Here is a 22,278-nt window from a genome sequence, read left to right as displayed (position 1 = left end):
TTTTGTTTTCTTTGTCGCTCCATTGGGAGACCCAGACAATTGGGTGTATAGCTTCTGCCTCCGGAGGCCACACAAAGTTATTACACTTTAAAAAGTGTAACCCCTCCCCTCTGCTATACACCCTCCCGTGCATCACGGGCCCATCAGTTTTATGCTTTGTGTTGAAGGAGGCACACATTCACGCAAGCTCCACATTTTAGTCAGCAGCAGCTACTGACTTTATCGGATGGAAGAAAAGAGGGCCCCTAACAGGGCCCCCGGCATGCTCCCTTCTCACCCCACTTGGGTCGGCGGTGCTGTTGAGGTACCCATTGCGGGTACACAGGCTGGAGCCACATGCCGTTTTCCTTCCCCATCCCTTAGGGGCTCTGGGAGAAGTGGGATCCTAGCCGGTCACCAGGCACTGGGACCGGGCTCCCTCCGCAGCCCCTGTGGGATCCTGACGGACAGGAGTCTGGATGTCATCAGGGACAGGCCCTGCTTCTTTGAGGTACTCTGTGTCCCCTTGGGGACGGCGCATAGAGCGCCTGTGGATCGGATACTGCAGCAGCTGCGCTGTGTTTGGGGCCGCCGGGACTACCGCGCCGACCGTGCCTGTTTGCCGGCCGCGCTTATAACTCGAGTCCCCGGCTTTTGCGGCCTAGTACCGCATATTCCCGCCCCCGGGCCTGCCAGTCAGGGGCAAGGGCGGGACGCTAGACTTAACGTCAGCGGTGAGGGCTGGAGCATACTTAGTATCCTCCTCCCCCCTCACTGAGCACCGTGGGGCACCAGATTCCCGCACTTTTTAAGGCACGCCCACGGCTCCCTCCTCCTCACAGAACGCTGGCAGCCATTATTACATCGATGCTGCTGGAGGAGAACTTCTGAGAGAGCTCATAACGCTGGGAGGCCCAGGCAGGGAATCTGGTGGACACACAACCGCTGTGCGCGGTCGGTAAGCCGCACCTGTTACAGGTGCTGGCCCCCCTGGGTGCCGCAGTGTATATATATATATCCATATTGGGTATACATTTGCTCTGCTCGGCTGCAGTATTTGCTTAGCTATATACCCTCACTATTTGCTAAGAGGAGATAACAGCATGTCGTCTGCAAAAAGCAAGGGTGCCAAGGCACAGGCTTATTTTGCAACTTGTACCTCTTGTGCGGCCATGTTACCTGCAGGTTCCACCTACCCTCATTGTGTGCAATGCTCGGCCTCTGTGACACTCACTCAGCCGGAGCCTCAGGCACTGGTGGGACCCTCGGCTCAGGTAGAACCACCGGCTGCCACTGTCCAGGTGGCAGGGACAGAGTTTGCAGTGTTGGCTGAGAAACTTTCTGACTCCCTTTCACAATCCATGGCTCAGTCTATGGACAAATGGTCTGCTAAGATACTTGAAACTTTGCAGTCCAGACCGGTAACACAGGCCCCGGGCACTGTTGAATCATTGACCCCAGGCCCCCCTCGGTTAGAGCAGCAAACTGCTCCTGAGGTGACACATAGGTCCCACGGGGAGGACTCCGACTCGGACTGTAGTCACAGACCGTCTAAGCGGGCTCGCTGGGGACCTTCATCCACTTCATCACGCTGCTCAGGGTCTCAGCATGAGGACTCTCTGGAGGATGAGGCGGACGTTGCAGCTCAGGGCTCTGATCCGGACGGTGCTCTCAATCTTGATACACCTGAAGGAGACGCCATTGTAAATGACCTTATAGCGTCCATTAACCAGGTGCTAGAACTTCCTCCTCCAACTCCACCTGTTGAGGAGTCAGCTTCACAACAGGAGAAACACCAGTTTAGGTTTCCCAAACGTACAAGGAGTGCTTTTTTCGATCACTCTAACTTCAGGGATGCTGTCCGGAAGCACAGAGCATATCCGGACAAGCGCTTTACTAAGCGCCTTAATGACACACGTTACCCCTTCCCACCTGATGTAGTTAAGGGTTGGGCTCAGTGTCCCAAGGTGGATCCTCCAGTCTCTAGGCTGGCGGCTAGATCCGTGGTATCAGTGGCAGATGGCTCATCGCTCAAAGATGCCACTGACAGGCAAATAGAGCTCCTGATGAAATCCATCTATGAAGCCATAGGCGCGTCTTTTGCTCCAGCTTTTGCAGCCGTGTGGGCGCTCCAAGCTATCTCAGCTTGTTTGTCTGAGATTAAGGCGGTCACACGCACCGCTACTACGCAGGTCGTGTCTTTGACTTCTCAGGCGTCGGCTTTTTCGTCCTACGCCATGAACGCGGTCCTCGACTCGGTGAGCCGTACAGCGGTAGCATCCGCCAATTCGGTGGCAGTCCGCAGGGCCATGTGGCTACGCGAATGGAAGGCAGACTCTGCTTCCAAGAAGTTCTTAACCGGTTTGCCATTTTCCGGCGACCGCTTGTTTGGCGAGCAATTGGACGAAATTATCAAGCAATCCAAGGGAAAGGACTCGTCCTTACCCCAGTCTAAACCGAACAGACCTCAGCAGCGAAAGATTCAATCGAGGTTTCGGTCCTTTCGGCCCTCAGCCAGGTCCCAATCCTCCACGTCCAACAGGTCACAGAAGGGCCAGAGCAACTCTTCGGCATGGCGGTCTAAGTCACGTCCTAAAAAGACCGTCGGAGGAACCGCCCCCAAGGCGGCCTCCTCATGACTTTCGGTCTCCACAAACCGCATCCTCGGTCGGTGGCAGGCTCTTCCGCTTTTGCGACGCCTGGTGGCCACATGTCCAAGACCGATGGGTGAGAGACATTCTGTCTCACGGTTACAGGATAGAGCTCAGGTCTCGTCCTCCGACTCGTTTCTTCAGAACATCTCCGCCCCCCGAGCGAGCCGATGCACTTTTTCAGGCGGTAAACACTCTGAAGGCAGAAGGAGTGGTGATTCCCGTTCCACCTCAGGAACATGGTCACGGATTCTACTCCAACTTGTTCGTGGTGCCAAAAAAGGACGGATCATTCCGTCCCGTTCTAGACCTCAAGCTGCTCAACAAGCATGTGAGCATCAGAAGGTTTCGGATGGAATCTCTCCGCTCTGTCATCGCCTCGATGTCACAAGGAGACTTCCTAGCATCAGTCGACATCAAAGATGCTTATCTCCATGTGCCAATCGCTCCCGAGCATCACCGCTTCCTGCGTTTCGCCATCGGGGACGAACACCTTCAGTTCGTGGCACTGCCTTTCGGCCTGGCGACAGCCCCACGGGTCTTCACCAAGGTCATGGCAGCAGTGGTGGCGGTCTTACACTCTCAGGGCCACTCGGTGATCCCTTACTTAGACGATCTTCTAGTCAAGGCACCCTCCAGGGTGGCATGCCAACACAGCCTGACCGTCACTCTGGAGACTCTCCAGAGGTTCGGGTGGATCATCAATTTCCCAAAGTCAAATTTGACACCGACCCAATCGCTGACTTACCTCGGGATGGAGTTTCATACCCTTTCAGCGATAGTGAAGGTCCCGCTGGACAAACAGCGTTCACTACAGACAGGGGTACAATATCTTCTTCAGGGTCAGTCACACCCCTTGAGGCGCCTCATGCACTTCTTAGGGAAGATGGTGGCAGCAATGGAGGCAGTTCCCTTTGCGCAGTTTCATCTGCGTCCACTTCAATGGGATATCCTCCGCAAATGGGACAAGAAGCCGACGTCCCTAGACAGGAACGTTTCGCTGTCACGGACAGCCAAGACCTCTCTTCAGTGGTGGCTTCTTCCCACTTCCTTGTCAAAAGGAAAATCCTTCTTGCCCCCATCCTGGGCTGTGGTCACGACGGACGCGAGTCTGTCAGGGTGGGGAGCGGTCTTCCTCCACCACAGGGCTCAGGGAACCTGGACTCCGACAGAGTCCTCCCTTCAGATCAACGTTCTGGAGATAAGGGCAGTGTATCTGGCCCTAAAGGCGTTCCAGCGGTGGCTGGAGGGACGGCAGATCCGAATACAGTCGGACAACGCCACGGCGGTTGCGTACATCAACCACCAGGGCGGCACTCGCAGTCTTCAAGCCATCCGAGAAGTTCAGCGGATTCTGCTGTGGGCGGAAGCCACAGCCTCCACCATCTCCGCAGTTCACATCCCGGGCGTAGAAAACTGGGAAGCAGATTTTCTCAGTCGCCAGGGCATGGATGCAGGGGAATGGTCTCTTCACCCGGACGTGTTTCGGGAGATCTGTTGCCGCTGGGGAACGCCGGACGTCGATCTAATGGCGTCTCGGCACAACAACAAAGTCCCGGCATTCATGGCTCGGTCCAAGGATCACAGAGCTCTGGCGGCAGACGCGTTAGTTCAGGACTGGTCGCAGTTTCAACTGCCTTATGTATTTCCTCCTCTGGCACTGCTGCCCAGAGTATTACGCAAGATCAGGTCCGACTGCAGTCGCGCCATCCTCGTCGCTCCAGACTGGCCGAGGAGATCGTGGTACCCGGATCTGTGGCACCTCACGGTGGGTCAACCGTGGGCACTCCCAGACCGACCAGACTTGCTGTCTCAAGGGCCATTTTTCCATCTGAATTCCGCGGCCCTCAACCTGACTGTGTGGCCATTGAGTCCTGGCTCCTAGCGTCATCAGGGTTATCTCAAGATGTCATTGCCACTATGAGACAAGCCAGGAAACCAACGTCCGCCAAGATCAACCACAGGACTTGGAGGATCTTCTTATCCTGGTGCTCTGATCAGGGTTTCACTCCCTGGCCGTTTGCCTTGCCCACTTTTCTTTCTTTCCTTCAATCCGGATTGGACAAGGGCTTGTCTCTCGGCTCTCTCAAGGGACAAGTATCGGCGCTTTCTGTGTTTTTTCAAAAGCGTCTAGCCAGGCTTCCGCAGGTCCGTACGTTCCTGCAGGGAGTTTGCCACATAGTCCCACCTTACAAGCGTCCGCTAGAACCCTGGGATCTTAACAGAGTGCTGACGGCTCTCCAGAAGCCACCTTTCGAGCCGATGCGGGATGTCTCTCTATCTCGCCTTTCGCAGAAGGTGGCCTTCCTAGTGGCAGTCACATCACTTCGGAGAGTGTCTGAGCTAGCAGCGCTGTCATGCAAAGCCCCCTTCCTGGTGTTTCACCAGGATAAGGTGGTTCTGCGTCCGGTCCCGGAATTTCTCCCTAAGGTGGTATCCCCTTTTCATCTCAATCAGGATATCGCCTTACCTTCTTTTTGCCCTCATCCAGTTCACCAATGTGAAAAGGATTTGCACTTGTTAGATCTTGTGAGAGCACTCAGGCTCTACATTTCACGCACGGCGCCCTTGCGCCATTCTGATGCGCTCTTTGTCCTTGTCGCTGGACAGCGTAAGGGGTCGCAAGCTTCCAAGTCAACCTTGGCTAGGTGGATCAAGGAACCGATTCTTGAAGCCTACCGTTCGTCTGGGCTTCCGATTCCTTCAGGGCTGAAAGCCCATTCTACCAGAGCTGTAGGTGCGTCCTGGGCATTGCGGCACCGGGCTACGGCTCAGCAGGTGTGTCAGTCAGCTACCTGGTCGAGTCTGCACACTTTTACAAAACACTATCAGGTGCATGCCTATGCTTCGGCAGACGCCAGCCTAGGTAGGCAAGTCCTTCAGGCGGCAGTGGCCCACCTGTAAGAAGGGACCGTTGTTTCGGCTCTTTTTTATCGAGGTATTCTTTTACCCACCCAGGGATTGCTTTTGGACATCCCAATTGTCTGGGTCTCCCAATGGAGCGACAAAGAAGAAGGGAATTTTGTTTACTTACCGTAAATTTCTTTTCTTCTAGCTCCTATTGGGAGACCCAGCTCCCGCCCCTGTTCCCTTCGGGCTGTTGTTCTTTTGTGTACACATGTTGTTCATGTTCAATTGTTCTTTGGTTCATGGTTTCAGTTCTCCGAATATCCTTCGGATTGAATTTACCTTAGACCAATTTATAAGTTTCCTCCTTCCTGCTTTGGCACCAAAACTGATGGGCCCGTGATGCACGGGAGGGTGTATAGCACAGGGGAGGGGTTACACTTTTTAAAGTGTAATAACTTTGTGTGGCCTCCGGAGGCAGAAGCTATACACCCAATTGTCTGGGTCTCCCAATAGGAGCTAGAAGAAAAGGAATTTACGGTAAGTAAACAAAATTGCCTTCTTTTTTTTATCCTTTTTGATGTTTTTTTTTTAAACATTTAAATCACCAAACAAAGTTAAATATTAGCCAGCAATACCACAAAATGCAGTTTATAGAAGAAGGCCTTTATTATTAAGGGGAAAAAAATCCAAACCTACAGGGCCCTGTATGAAAATGTGATTGCTCCCCCTTAAAATATAAATTAACTGTGGTTTATCACATCTTTAGGAAGCTGAGTACAGTTTGCCTATCCACACCCAGGCCTGATTACTGCCACATCTGTTCTCAATCAAGAAATCACTTAAATAGGACCTGCCTGACAAATTTGAAGTAGACCAAAAGATCCTCTAAAGCAGGGGTCTCAAACTCGGCTGGGTGTATGGGCCGCACAGAGGGAAAAAAAATTATTTGGGGGGCCGCACTCTTTGCAGGACAAAGTGACATTTTTTATTGGTACCATATATAATATATGTATATATGTATATATATGTATATGTATGTATATGTATATGTATATATGTATATGTGTGTATATAATATATATATGTGTGTTATATATATATATATATATATATATATATGTATGTATATGTATATATATATATGTATGTATATGTATATGTATGTGTGTGTGTATATATATGTATGTATAATATATGTATATATTTTTTTTTTTTTTTACACACACCTTGGGATCACTGATTTTGAACATTTTCACTTGTTCATTATAGCAAACGTGCACATTTTGTTTAAATATAAACATTTTTTTTATTACATTTTATTCCTTTCTTGTAACTAATAGTCTTACAATTAGCACTATATAGAAATTTTGACCAACATCTTTTAGTAATGTTCCCCATATTGTTGTAACGTGCCCATTCTTGTCCCCTTGTAGTATTGTGCCCCATCCTAGTCCCCATCCCACAGTAATGTGCACATCCTTGTCCCCATCCTAAAGTAATGTTCCCCATCCTTGTCCCCATTTTGTAGTAATGTGTTCATACTTGTCCCCATCCTATAGTAATGTCCCCAATCTATAGTAATGTCCCCAATCTATAGTAATGTGTCCATCCCCCATCTTATAGTAATGTTCCCCATCCTTGTCCCCTTGTAGCAATGTCCCCATCCTATAGTACTGTCCCCATTCTTTAGTAATGTGCCAACCTTGTCCCCACCCTATAGTAATGTCCCCAGCATTATCCCTATTCTATAGTAATATTTCCCATCCTTGTCCCCTTGTAGTAATGTCCCTATCCTACAGTAATGTGCCCACCTTGTCCCCATCCTATAGTAATGTGCCCACCTTGTCCCCATTCTATAGTCATGTGCCCATCCTAGTCCCTATCCTATAGTAATGTCCCCATACTATAGTAATAATGTCCCCATCCCTATTGTGCCCATCCTTGTAATGTCTCCATCCTATAGTAATGTCCCCAGCCTTGTCCCCATCTCATAGTAATGTGCGCACTTTGTCCCCATCCTGTAGTAATGGGTCAGCAGCTCTACTCACCTTCCACAGACTCTGGAGTGAAGCTGAGGGGAGTGGTCTGCGGCCGCAGATCCACAGTGATTGGAGAGATCGGTCACAAGGCCGGTGTCTCCAATCAGAGCTGGGGGCGGGTGAAACACAGGTCACCCAGTTCCAGCCAATGATCAGGGCTACAGCTGCACTGATCTTGGCTGGATTTCAATGTTTCAGCGATTTTTCAATGGCTGAAACATTAGTGGCTGTGATTGGCTGACGAACGCCGCTCAGCCAATCACAGCCTCCGTAGGTCCGGGGAGGAGACACCACCCCTCCTGAGGTCCCCTCCTCCCCGCATCTAATGTATTTGCAGCGATCGCAGCCACCGGGGCTGCGATTTCGCCATGAGGTACTGGGTACGTCATGGATCCTTAAGTACCAGGGAGCTATAATGTACCCAGTACGTCATGGGTCGCTAAGGCTACTTTCACACATCAGTTTTCTGCATTCAGGCACAATTCTTTTTTTCCCTGATCCAACGGATCCGGCAAAAAAATGTAAAAACCGTATCCACCGGATCCGTTTTTTAATGGATCCGTTATGCCGGATGTGTAAAAAAAACGGATCCGTTGGATCCGTTTTTGCATCCGTTTTCTCCGTGTTTTTTTTTCTTTTTTTTTTGCTGGATCCGTTTTTTCCAAAACATTGGAGCATGCGCAGTTTACAAAAATGGATCCGGCAGTCTAGTTTTTTGCCACATTGTACCGGATCCAGCGTCCATAGGCTTCCATTGTAAAACACGCCGTATCGCGCCGAATGCGGCGCGATGCGTTTTTTTTTGCTGGACAAAAAACCGTTGCAAGATACGTTGCCTACGGCCGCCGCTTTAATTAATTTTTGCCGCATCCGGAAAAAAACGGATGCAACGCAAAGCCATCAGGCACAATCCGGTAACAATGCAAATCTATGGGGATAAATCGGATGCGGTACCGGATCCGTTTTACCTGTTTTTTTTCCGGATTGTGCCTGATGGTAAAAACCTGATGCGTGAAAGTAGCCTAAGGGGTTAACGTCCGACACACACACACACACACACACACACACACACACACACACACACACACACACACACACTTCTTCTCACCTGTCCCGCGCTCTCTCTGCTGTCTCATCTCTGCTTCGTGCGGCCCCCAGGCCCGTGCCCCCGGTCACTATCGGGGCAGCTGCAGTGTCACTGTCAGTGATTTATGTGAGATGATTGTATTGCCGGCGCGAGCGCGCAGCACCAGCAACACATTCATCTGACAAAGTGCAGACAGTGGCTGCGGCCCCTGCACCCCTGCGATAGTGACCAGGGGCACAGGCCTGGGGGCCGCACAAACTACCCTGAGGGGCCGCATGCGCCCGCGGGCCTCGTATTTGAGACCCCTGCTCTAAAGCCAAACATCATGCTGTGATCCCAAGAAGTTCAGGAACAATTGAGATCTATCAGTCTGGAAAAGGTGTTAGGCTATATGCGCACGTAGCGTAATTACATGCAGTTACGCTGCGCTTTGTAGCGCAGCGTAACTGCATGTGTCCTGCGTCCCCTGCATAATCTATGGAGATTGTGCAGGGGCCGTGCGCACGTGGCGTTTTAGAGCGCAGCGCTTCGGCTGCTGCCCGAAGCGCGCGTTCTAAGAATTGACATGTCACTTCTTCAGTGCGCTTTGCCGGCAGCTCCTGCTCGGTCTATGGCAGGAGCTTCAGGCAGAGCGCTTGAATCTGCTTTTTTTTTTTTTTTTCTCTACGGACATTTTCTGCAGCGATTTGAAGCACACGTGTGCTCTTCAGATCACTGCAGAAATTTCTGCAGGGCTAGTACGCAACGTGCACACATAGCTTTACAGCCATTTCTAAAGCTTTGGGACTCTAGCAATCCACAAATGGGTGAGAGGACTATTTAATACCATTGCTAATTGAATCTGAAGTTTATTGGGCTGATTCACGGATCAAACACCTTTTTGTGAATTTTACCATTTAAGCTCCTTGTTAGATAAAGTTGTGCAGAAAGTCGTGAAACACTGAACAGTTGGACATGAGCATCCAAAAGATTAGAGAAGGTCACAATAAGTTCATCGGAAAAAGTTAGAGGGCATTTTAGGATCATCCCAAAATTTTACTAGAAAGCCATATATTCCTAACTTCTTGTATGTAGTGTATACAGGATTATCTCCGCACAGGAATCCAATTGCTGCACTTATTATTCCAAGATCTATTGAGTAAAATTAACTTTGCTCATGGGAAAACCCCTTTAAGGCTCTGTGCGCACTGGGAAATGAAATTTCCTTGCGTAAATTCCGCATGCTCTCAAAGATTACCGCACCCGCGGTAAAAAACCACGGGAAACCGCACCCGAAAACCGCATGCGGCTTGCCGCGGTTTGCTGCGGTTTTACCGCGGTATTGTTCGCGGTATTGCCGCGTGCGGGTTGGGATGTGCTTTATTGCATTCAATGCAATAAAGCACATTGAAGAAAAAAAAAAAAATACATTTAATTCTGATAGTAGATAGACAGAAGAATAGATAGAGGGATAGATAGATAGACAGATAGAGGGATAGATAGATAGATAGATAGATAGAGGACAGATCGCTGCATTTCCCACGGTCGGCAGTGAGTTCACATTACCGGCCGTGGGAAATGACCGGTAATTACCTCTGCTGTCTGCTGCATTCAGCCTGTGTCTGTGACAGTCGCGGCTGGATGGAAGCAGCGCAGGACGTCGGAGCGGTGGATTACGCCGGAGCTTTGTTTGGGGGGTTAATAAAATGGTGAACGAGGCTTGTTGGTTTTATTTAAAATAAAGGATTTTTCGGTGTCTGTGTTTTTTTCACTTTACTTACGGGTTGATCATGTCAGCTGTCACATAGACGCTGCCATGATCAAGCCTGGAGTTAATGGCGGTGATCCCCCACCACCATTAACCCCTTATATTACCTTGCCACCACTGCTACACGGTGGCAAGAAGAGCTGAGGACACTCCCGATGCTGCCGCATAATGCATGCGACAGTGCCGGGGCAGCTGCGGCTGATATTCTCGGCTGCGGGAGGTGGGAGGGAGGCGGGGGACATTACCCCTGCCCCTCTCCCTCCCCAGCCTGAGGATACCGGGCCGCCGCTGTGTGCTTACCTCGGCTGGAAGGTAAATATGCAGCGGAGCCCACGTTCTTTTTTTTCTATATTTCCGTTTGCTTTCTATGTGTGTTCTATGTGTCTGTGTCTTTGATCTATGTCTGTGTGTGTGTGTGTGATCTGTGTGTGTGATCTGTGTGTGTTTACTCTGCATGGCTTCCTCTTCCTGTAATGACATCACTTCCCTGCAAAATCGCAGACAAGTGATGTACATTACCGGAGGTAAACCGCGAAATACCGCAGGGAATAACGCAGGAAAACGCAGTGAACCGCACAGAATTTGCTGCCTGCGTTATTCCCTGCGGGATTTCATGATTAACATTGAGTCAATGGAGTGAAATCCCGCAGCGATGTGCGGAAAAGAAGTGACATGCACTTGTTTTTGCTGCGGGATTCCCGCAGCAAAACATGCAGCTGTCAAATTCCGCCCAGTGCGCACAGGATTTTTTTTCTCCATAGGATTTGCTGGTGATTCACTGCAGAGATGTTATGAACATTTTCTGCAGCGAAACATGCAGCAAATCCGCGGAAAATCCGCGGCAAAATCCGGTAAGTGCGCACATAGCCTTAGTCTTGTGCCGAAGATTTACTTTTTGTTATACGACTTTGCTCATTTTTTCCCTGCATAGCACATGTAGGCAGAGTATGAGTAAGCCAATCTTATGTATGTATGAGTGCAGCTCTGGGGTGTAATACAGTATGTAACTCAGGATCAGTGCATGATAAGTAATGTAATGTACAGTATGTATAGAGTGACTGCACCAGCAGAATAGTGAGTGCAGCTCTGGAGTATAATACAGGATGCAACTCAGGATAAGTAATGTATGTACACAGTGACTGCACCAGCAGAATGAATAGTGAGTGCAGCTCTGGGGTATAATATAGGATGTAACTCAGGATCAGTACATGGATAAGTAATGTATGTGCACAGTGACTGCACTAGCAGAATAGTGAGTGCAGCTCTGCAGTATAATACAGGATGTAACCCAGGATCAGTACAGGATAAGTAATGTATGTACACAGTGACTCCACAAGCAGAATAGTAAGTGCAGCTCTGGGGTATAATACAGGATATAACTCAGGATTAGTACAGGATAAGTAATGTACCGTATGTACACAGTGACTGCACCAGCAGAATAGTGAGTGCAGCTCTGGAGTATAATACAGGATGTAACTCAGGATTAGTACAGGATAAGTAATGTACCGTATGTACACAGTGACTGCACCAGCAGAATAGTGAGTGCAGCTCTGGGGTGTAATACACAGCTGCAAAGTTGTGTTTGCAGGGGGGAAAGTGGTGGAAAATGCTGGATATAGGTCAGATAGCAGCCAGACATTAGTTTATTTTTATGCACAGTCAACGCTCAGTTTTTTCTGAAATGACAGATATACTTTTAAACGATTGTGAGAAATGAATCGGAATTCTCTCTTCTTACATTTTCTATATTTCTCTTCATATTTGCAGACGTCGGGTCATCAGGTCTCAGTGTTCAAAGTGCCCAATAGTGTAAGCAGTGTGCGGCGGCTCAGTGTCCCGGGCTCCGAGGAGCTGCTCCAGGCGCTGTCCAGCAGCGAGCGGCAGTGTGCCGAGACCATTGTCAGTATGGGCTATTCCTATGAACACGTGATGAGAGCCATGCAGAAGCAAGGACAGAACGTGGAGCAGGTGAGGGTGCGGGGCTGATAAGGGGATCACACCTTCTTATATATAATGGTGACTCTGTAACGCTTGATGCTGCATTATCACCCTGTGTAACACCTGGATGTGCCAGCCTGGCGGAGAGCGTGGTGTGAGCAGATGAAGTGAAGCGGGTGACATCTATTCATGTTGTTACGACACGGATTTCCTCTTAGTCAGGATTAATCACTTCTGTATGGGCATTTAAAAACCACTGTCCGAAATCGCTCCCCATAAATCTTTTTATTCTAAAGTCCTGGCTAACGACGCACTGCCAGTATGAGCCGACATACAGTACTCATTATGGTAAGACCACTATGTATGCTGTCAGTCACACCCAGGGAGGCGGGACTAGAGGATCTAAGGCAGGACTAGTCCAGGGGAAGAGGCATCTCACTGGACTAGTCCCACCTCATCAGCATCTATGATGTTGGAGAATAAAACGTCATTCTTTAAAGATTGCAGCATTAGTAGGTTACATCTAATAATGTGTTAACATTCAGAATTATAGGCTCATACGACTGCTGTAGTGTAGTGTGGACCGTTGGGAGGACTCGCTATGCAGTGGTATAGTGAGTACACAGAGCTGGGCGTTCGAGCCCTTGTGTCGTACCTTCTTTTGTGGTGGGTGGAATTTCCCTGAATTTTAGAACCAGTTCTGATTTCTGGTAAATTCTGTTATTACTTCACCTGATATGAGAAGTGTAGCCGTGACCTGTGCAGCTTTTATTGTTTACCTGATTAGTTTCCTGTGGATTGTATTTCTTCTGTAGACAATGTGTTTGTTTTCCAGGTGCTGGAGTACTTGTTCATCCACTCCCAGCTGTGTGAGAAGGGCTTTGATCCATTGCTGGTGGATGAGGCTCTAGAGATGCACCAGTACTCGGAGGAGAAGGTATGTGGCCAGCGTCAGCTCTATGATCTACTACAGTGAAAGCGCCACTCCAGTGGCTTGGGGTTTTTTTTTCAGCTCTGGAGTGGCGCTTTAAATGTAAGCCTCTTGTCTTAGAATCACCTTCTGGCAATTTCACCGTTTCCCACCATCGCTTTGGTCCCCTGTACTTTTAACTGGCCAGAAATCAGAAGACATGTCACAAGGTCTCAGTACAAGTCTATGAGAACCCCAAAGGGGCTCTGAGTTGTATTAATTTGTGACCTCCGGCACCCTCCATGAAACACTGGAGCAGCCGGCAGCTGACAAATCTGAGATCGCCCAGAGCGGCACCAGAAGAAAATGAAGTCGGCAGAGGATCACTAGAAGACCGGGGGAGGGGAATTAGATTTCAAGCACCACTCGAGTGGTTCAATAAATAAAAGCTTAAGTGGTGCTTAAACATGACTCACCCGAGTATCGCCGCCCTATAATATATGCATCATTTACAAAGCACAGGATATAGGTGTGATCGCTCTGAGTATATCTTGCTAATCGTCCTGTATTCGACTGTATCACATTTGATGAATCAAAGATGAAAAGATCTGTACTGTTTGTTTCTTTGTCAATCTGAAGTCCCCTATAATATTATCTCCCTATAGTTCTGAATATGACTATAATACTGCCTCCTATGTACAAGAATATAACTACTATAATACTGCCTCCTATTTACAAGAATATAACTACTATAATACTGCCCCTTATGTATAAGAATATAACTACTATAATACTGCCCCTTATGTAGAAGAATATAACTACTATAATACTGCCCCTATGTACAAGAATATAACTACTATAATATTGCCTCTATGTACAAGAATATAACTACTATAATACTGCCTCTATGTACAAGAATATAACAACTATAATACTGCTCCCTATGTACAAGAATATAACTACTATAATACTGCTCCCTATGTACAAGAATATAACTACTATAATACTGCTCCCTATGTACAAGAATATAACTACTATAATACTGCCTCTATGTACAAGAATATAACTACTATAATACTGCTCCTATGTACAAGAATATAACTACTATAATACTGCCTCTATGTACAAGAATATAACTACTATAATACTGCCCCTATGTACAAGAATATAACTACTATAATACTGCCCCTATGTACAAGAATATAACTACTATAATACTGCCCCTATGTACAAGAATATAACTACTATAATACTGCCTCTATGTACAAGAATATAACTACTATAATACTGCCTCTATGTACAAGAATATAACTACTATAATACTGCCTCTATGTACAAGAATATAACTACTATAATATTGCCCCTAGGTACAAGAATATATCTACTATAATACTGCCCCTATGTACAAGAATATATCTACTATAATACTGCTCCCTCTGTACAAGAATATAACTACTATAATACTGCCTCTATACAAGAATATAACTACTATAATACTGCCCCCTATGTACAAGAATATAACTACTATAATACTGCCCCCTCTGTACAAGAATATAACTACTATAATACTGCCTCTATGTAGAAGAATATAACTACTATAATACTGCCTCTATGTAGAAGAATATAACTACCATAATACTGTTAATTCTTGAGCAAAAACATCAATATTTATTCAAATACAATCAGTCCTCACATTCTGGAACATCAACATTTTGTGTTCTTCCTATTACTAGCTCAGATGTCAATTTTCTTTTCTGATCTGCTATTCTTATGGTGCAGAACCCGTCCTATAGTGGTGGGTACATGCCATATTTGCAAGGTTTAAATTAGCTGCTTATATTTATTATTCTCTATGTACTGTTAAGTTTACCCCTAGGAGAAAGTAGACACCCCGTAAAAGAATCGCACTTACCAGACCCCAAACAATTAGAGTTGGCAAGTGAATGGGCTCTCACATACAAATCTGTGTCACTATCTGGTCCCCTTGTGTTGTACTGCGGTTGGCTCCCCCTGGTGACTGGAAGTAGTATCACTCAGGCGCAGCGATACTGGTACTCCGATCTGTGTGTGAGAGCTGCAGTGCAATGTAGCTGGTATGACAAGGGACCTGACAACGATGCAGATCTCTGCGTGAGAGCCCATCCACCATCAGCATTTGCCAACTGTAATTGTTTTAGGGTCTGGTGAGCCCAATTTTTTTTTTTTTGGGGGTGGGGGGGGTCTACTTTCTTTCAAGAGTCCCACTGTATTTAACTTTTTTAGCTGCTTGGACATTTCCTTATGGAACCGCAACTAGGACTTATATTATAAGGATACTCGCAGCCCCAAAGTTTTACTAGGGCTTAATTTTGGGGAAGGTTTTTTTAAGGGAAATGTCTTGCTGTAATATTTTTTTTTTTTTTCTTTGTTGTATGTAAACATTGCTTTTCTGTTTTCTTTTTCTCCAGACGATGGTATTTCTTCAATTGATGAGTAAATTTAAAGAGATGGGCTTTGAACAGAAAGAGATAAAGGAAGTTTTGTTACTACATAACAATGATCAGGACAAGGCACTGGAGGAGCTAATGGCGCGCGCCGGCCCAAGCTGAATCCCCCTTCCCACCTCTATCACTATAGGCTCTTAACAAATGTTGGGATAGGCGAATCCTACGACAAGCTTTCCGTTCACAGAGGAGTGCAAAGAGCGTGCGGCCAGAGCCGCTGCGTAAAACCATGTTATAATGTATTCTACTCGGTTTTTCCCTTTTTCACAAAAAACGCCAGCTACAGAAATATCGTAAGAAGTGCCCTTTCACACCCAAACCTTTACCCCCGCCTAAGGAATAAAAAGATTTTGGACCCTTTATATGCACGACAGTGGGGGAGTTGCATTTTCTATCATTTTTTATTTCTTTGCAGTGTAAATGGGAGCTGAGAAAAATTGATGTGTGAAGCTGCTGATGCTTATACTGGAATACGGACTGGAGTACCCTGATATGGCAAACATTAGTGCAATTTAATTATTTTTTTTTTTGATAGTTAGTGCTACACTGGTCTTGAAATATTACGTTCAGGAGCAATAGAGTAAGATGCAGACTAACCTGTCCTCTCGGTCTCATCCACTGGCTCGGCCCTGACTCGAGCGGCTGCTTGGTGGTGGTTACAGTTTAGCACTGGTAAAGCTGTGACTGATTATCGGGATTGTTTATATGCTATAAGTTATTGAGTTTTCAGAGCTTTATTTGTGCATCAAAGGACATTATTCACCCAACCCCCTGTCTCAAAGGACTCCAGTTTGGAAGGTGTTAACTTATAACAGGTCGATCCATTGTCTGGTTCTAGTAGCTGTTGAGCTGCCCTCGGAAAGCAGGTTGTAGTCAATGTTACCCTTTCTCCCAAAAAATGGTTAATTTTGGCTGAGAAAAAAGTCTTTGGATTGTTTGAGCTCTCCCACTGCAAGATGAGGATCACAAATGATCATTAGCAAAAGTAAAGGAGGAAAGGACGAACCTCAGGGGCGGAGCAGTTACCGCCAGCTCTCCATATTTTGCAAAGCCTCTACAACTCTCATCACGCCTTGACTGTTTATGGCTTTCAGGGTCTTTTTGGAGTTGTAGTTTAGCCGCAAGCTGGTGACTACTGCCACATGGTAAGTTTTCATTATCGAGCTTGGAATTGATGGGCCCCTGTAGCTCAGTAGCCACTAGACCCAGATGGAAAGTGGCGCTACCTGTCCACGTGAACCAAGTTTCTATAAGCACTTTGTTCTCCCCGCTTCTGTTCCTCCCCAGAATTATATCTAGTATTTCAAATCATCTTTTGATAGTACAAAGTGTATTATGTTGTACATTGTTTAAGATAAAAAAAAAAAAGAACTTGTAAATCTTAAGTCTTGATGAATATATAAGTAATTTGCTAAATATTTTCTTTCTCCCTACAGAGGTACTAATAAAACTCTAAAAGAACGATCATTGTGTGGTTTTCTTCATTACGCCTCGAAATTGTCTAGTACCCCCCCCTTTTTTTTTTTTTTTTTTTTTTAATGCCCTATCACCACCAGCTAGGACGGCCACCAGCGCAGCAAACAGTGTTCATCGGTCCTATTAATTAGAATAGGACACGTACATTGCACAGAATGTGTCCGGTGGCTGATTAGTTGCCCAGTGTGGTGTGGTCTCTTCACGCCGACCAATATGGCTTCCTCGATTGCTTCATTGGGGGTCACCTTTGCTTCGGTGCAAGTTTGGGCAGGAAGATTCTTCTGGTAGCTGTTAATAAAGCTTCAGCTACACAAGTAGGTTATGTAATATTAACAGAATGTTTGTTTTATTTTTTTGTATCCTTTCCCACCCTGGAAGTACCAGGGTTGTGTGTTCCCCAATTAAGCGACCGAGTAAAGTAGATTTTGCAGTGAGTACCAAAAATCTATTTCTTGTTAGTCTTCAGATTACCAAAATTTTTTTCTTTTGCAGGTATGTTTTTAATATAATGTTTTTCACCTAAACTGGTTCTTGCATAGGAGCTCCAATTACAGGAAACATTCCCCTTCTAGTGCTATGAAGCCCTGGTAGATCAGGGTCTCCGAAAAGCCAGCAACGTTTTAATGCAGGTGATTACCCCAATAGAGACTCAGGAAAACACAAAGATGTCAAAATCCTTTTCTTTTTATTTTGTAAGTGAAAAAAACGTGCAGAATGTGCTGTACAAAAGTCCGCCAGATAACGTTTCGGCCTTCTGGCCTTCTTCAGGTCAGACAGACTTAAGAATAACAGGATATGGAGTGGGTTGGTGTGTGCAGGACACGATTGCTCGACCATGTGCTGGATTGCTGCGTAGATCAAGATATGCGGGATAACCAATATTGTGATGCACTACGGGTGGAAGGTAATTCTGTCATGGAAGAAACGCTTTGGATCCAGTATTCATATGCGAGCTGCAATGTGGTGATTCAAGGTCATACACAGGGAGTCTGGGTTTCATCAGAGTCAATATATGTGGCGGGTGACCTCAATAATCATCTGTGTGTGGGTGAATCTCTGGCGCAATCAGGGATCTTAAAATACCTGGAGGAATGTAGTTATGCCTGGAATAACGTATTGAAGCCAAGGGCTAGGAGCCACAGTATGGTCAGAGAGGATGGAGGGTAATCAGGCAAATAAGTGCCGGTCCAGGTAGCTACCTGACTGAGGCTCCAGTGGCTTTAGTCTGGATGAGGGTCCATAGAATGTAATGGTAGGAGTCCAGGTAACATGCGCCTGCGTTATTGTGGGGGTGGACCGCACGTCATGTACGGAGTTAGCATTTTTATCTCAAAAACAGAATGAGAGCGAGAGAGAAGGATTTTTGTGTACTCACCGTAAAATCTCTTTCTCTGAGTCTTCATTGGGGGACACAGGACCATGGGTTATGCTGCTGTCACTAGGAGGCTGACACTAAGTAGACAGAAAAGTTAGCTCCTCCTCAGCAGTATACACCCCGAGCCGGAGGCGGACTCAAATCAGTTTAGTGCACAAGCAGTAGGAGGAGAACCAAAAACAACCATAGATAGGACAAGGTAAAAATTATAACCAATTAGCCGTGCGACAAGTGGCCTGGGAATATGGACCACTGAGGCAATAGACAGGTAATATGTAACAAAAAACACAAGCAGGGTGGGTGCTGTGTCCCCCAATGAAGACTCAGAGAAAGAGATTTTACGATGAGTACACAAAAATCCTATCGTTTCATTGGGGGACACAGGACCATGGGACGTCCAAAAGCAGTCCCTGGGTGGGAAGAGAACAAGCACCGGAGATAGGTAGGAAACAGCTTCCCCCTGTCGGGCTTGACCCAGACCTGCAAGCACCTACCTTGTTACAGGTGTGCTACTGCCGCCCCCAAAATTTACACCAAGACTGGTCTCTGCCGATACTTGGGTGTGATCATGGTAGAACCTAGCATAGGCATGCAGACTAGACCCGAGGCGACCTCGCGGACCTGGCCGGTCGACGTCTGAAGTCCAATTGTCCAAGATGCTCCCATTGCACGGGTAGCGTGCGCCTTCACTACCCGAGGCGGGGATCCGTTCTTCAAGCGATAGGCCTCAAATATAGCGGAATTGGATCTGTGTGTCAATCTTGGCCTTGGATGTCGGCATGCCCCTCTTGGGACCGGGTAGAAGGAAGAACTGACTGTCGGTGTAACCGAAAGGTGCGGTCTTGAGGACCTAACAAAAACTGAGAGCTCGTACCAGGGCCAGAGGAAATCAGGCCCCTTTCAGGCTGAGAAGGACTAGGACAGAATGACCGAAACCCAATCTCGTCATCTGGGTGGAACGGCGAGACAGCCCTGGACAGAAAGAGGGGTCTGGCCGGCGCACCCCCCCTGACCAGGTGGAGAACCAGAAAAAGGGGGAGAAAAAACGACCAGAGAGCACTGCCCGCTCTGACGCCCTTCGTAAAAAACGTGATGGCAACGAGGAACCCACTTTCCAAAACAGGTGAGAAAAGGAGGAAACTCGGAAGGTACAAACAGGATACCTTGAAGCGAACCCATCACCAGATTAAGGTCCCACGTCTCTAGTGGACGACGATACAGCGGAGCCAGATGGGTGACTCCCTGGGTGAAGGTCCTGATCGGCGGACGAGAAGCGAAAGGCTTCTGAAACCGAATTGATAGAGCCGACACCTGGCCCTTAAAGGGACGCGGGTGAGACCCGCATCCAGACCTGACTGCAAAAATGCCAGCAATGACGGAAGGGAGAAGGAGCAAAGAGAAGATGTGCTCCTCACATGACCGGAGGAACTCTCCACGTGTCTTAATAGATTCTTGATGAAACAGGCTGCCCGGCCTTAATCATTGTCTGTATTGCTCTTGTCGAGAAGCCTGTCTGAGCTAGTACCCGGGATCCACTAGTAAGGCCGTCAAATTTAGGACCTTTGAGTCTTGGTGGAAGAGAGGACCCAGACACGGAAGATCTGTACGGTCTGGACGGTGCCACGGGGCAACTGTGAGGAGCTGAGTGAGTTCTGCGAACTATGCTCGGCTGGGCCACTCTGGCGTCACCTTCTGCCTTGATTTTCTGGAAAACCCTTAAAATCCTGGGAAGCAGAGGGAAGATGCACGGGAGCCTGAACTGACTTCACGACAGGGCGAGGGCGGCGATACCTAGGCCAGGTGGAGGGGGCACTACTCGATGAACCGTGGACTTGATAGTTGAATCGGGAGGCCATTAGGTCCCCGACAGGAGTCTTTCTTCGCCGAAGATCTGGCTGGGGACTTCTCTGTTGAGGAACCATCTGCCTGACGCAAGGCCTTCCAATTGTCCACGCTAGGGATGTGCACTGCCGAGATTAGAGAGAAGAGGCCCGGCCCAGTGCAAGATCTTCTTGACTTCACCCATTGCCATGATACTCGTTGCGCCTTCCTGGTGGATGATACACGCCACTACTGTGGCATGGACCGACTGGAACCTGACTGGGCAACCCAGTCCCGGTGCTGAAATTCTAGCCCGGCTAACCGGATGGCTCTGATTTCCGGAATGTTGATAGGGAGACAACACTCTAGAGGTGTCCAACGGCTTTGTGCTGTGGGATGGTGGAAAGGCACACCCCAGCCTTGGAGATCGGTGACGGTGGACACCATCCTCCAGAGGAGAAGAAGAAAAGGGACCCTCCCAAGGGAGGTTGCAAAGACTGGTCCCTTAGGAGGGGAATGGCAGTTCACCGGTGATAGACTGAACCAGCGGTACATAGCAAGGAGAGATTTGACCCCGTTCTTCAGCAGGGCCCGCTGGAAAGGCCGAAGATGAAAACTGGGTACAGTGTACCGCCTCTATCCCCGCCGTCAACTGACCGGGGACTCGCATACCAAAACCGATGGAACCGGGTGCGGATGGCAGAGAGTACGGAGGCCTCGGTGCAGGGAAGAGAACTACTCTTGTGTGAGGAGTACCTGACATTGGACGGTATTGAATACCGTGCTTAAAGGGATGATCAGCCGGGCCGGGGTCTGAGAAGACCATTTCCGATAGATCAGTTACTCTAGTAGCGAAAAGGTGACGATGGCTACCTAAACACCTAGACGACAGTCCTTGAGGGAAGAACTCTTGACCACCAGGTCGTCCCAGGGCAGTGTGACCATAACAGTTCTGGAGTGTAGGATGGGTATGGCAGCCGCCATGATCTCTGTAAGGACTCTTAAGAATGGAAGTGGTCTATTGCCTCGCAAGGTGGAGGAACTATTGGTGGGACAGAGGTGCCCTGAAAGGTTGAGGCGCGAAAAGACTGGAACCGAGCGGTGGAGCGACGCACCTGGATGCGTCTGTGCCGATGCTGGGGGGGGGGGGGGAATGAATCTCTTCCCTCACGTAGTCTAGGGGATCCACTGGACTAGCCTATCTCCGAAAGGACGTTCCCCTAAGAGCGGAAGGGAAGGCAGCGGCTCCTTAGAGGTCGCTTCCGCATTCCAGATCTTGAGTCAGAGGGCTCAACGGGTGGTCACACTGCTGCTAGAGACTTAAGCTGTGCCGCTGGCAGACACGAGGGCTGTGTTGAGAAGGTACTCACCGAAGATGTCAACCAGTTCTGAATCTGCAGATATGGAACGTAGTCCGCTGCGTAGGGTGTCCGTGGAGTTCCTGCGAGACGTCACGTTAGGGATGAGAAGCCAGGCGGAACACTGGCGGGTCGATCACAGGGTAGCATGCCCATTCTCTCCGGAGCCCTTTGGAGAAGGGATAATGACAATAACAAGACTTACCGCTGGTAAACGACGTATCGACAACAACGACGGTTGTTGGCTGTGATCACGCAGTAACTTGGCGAACTGGATGTCCGCTGAATACATCATGGGTCCGCCAGAGACGTCTTAAAGGAGACCTGTGTGCTCAGAGAGGAGAAGAGGACTCTCCGTACCTTTATGGTCTGACTTACCGTTTCTACCAGGCTATTCGTCATGCGCCGAACATCGGGCGCCTGCTCGGAATCCAGGAGAGGTGGTACGCCTGGGCCATCACCAGGGAGGTCGGGATGCTTCCGGTGGAGCGGTAGTTTGGACCTGGGGATGAAGGCGCCGAAGGTCCCTGGTACGGGACTCGCCTCCCCCTGTATGTGCACGGA

General features: G+C 48.1%; 1 protein-coding gene across 1 annotated transcript in view; it reads left to right on the top strand.

Moving 5' to 3' along the window:
• UBAP1 (ubiquitin associated protein 1) overlaps positions 1-17,141 on the top strand; it is a 60,029-nt gene extending 42,888 nt beyond the window's left edge. Inside the window, exons 5-7 of the mRNA XM_075327076.1 lie at positions 12,121-12,321; positions 13,127-13,228; positions 15,649-17,141. Coding sequence (XP_075183191.1) covers positions 12,121-12,321; positions 13,127-13,228; positions 15,649-15,789 — 444 coding nt within the window. The 3' untranslated portion in view covers positions 15,790-17,141. The remainder of the gene's footprint in view (positions 1-12,120; positions 12,322-13,126; positions 13,229-15,648) is intronic.
• Positions 17,142-22,278: the final 5,137 nt, after the last annotated feature.

Source organism: Anomaloglossus baeobatrachus, chromosome 1 (assembly GCF_048569485.1).
Source record: "Anomaloglossus baeobatrachus isolate aAnoBae1 chromosome 1, aAnoBae1.hap1, whole genome shotgun sequence".
Classification (NCBI taxonomy): domain Eukaryota; kingdom Metazoa; phylum Chordata; class Amphibia; order Anura; family Aromobatidae; genus Anomaloglossus; species Anomaloglossus baeobatrachus.
This window is presented reverse-complemented; position numbering and strand designations above follow the sequence as displayed.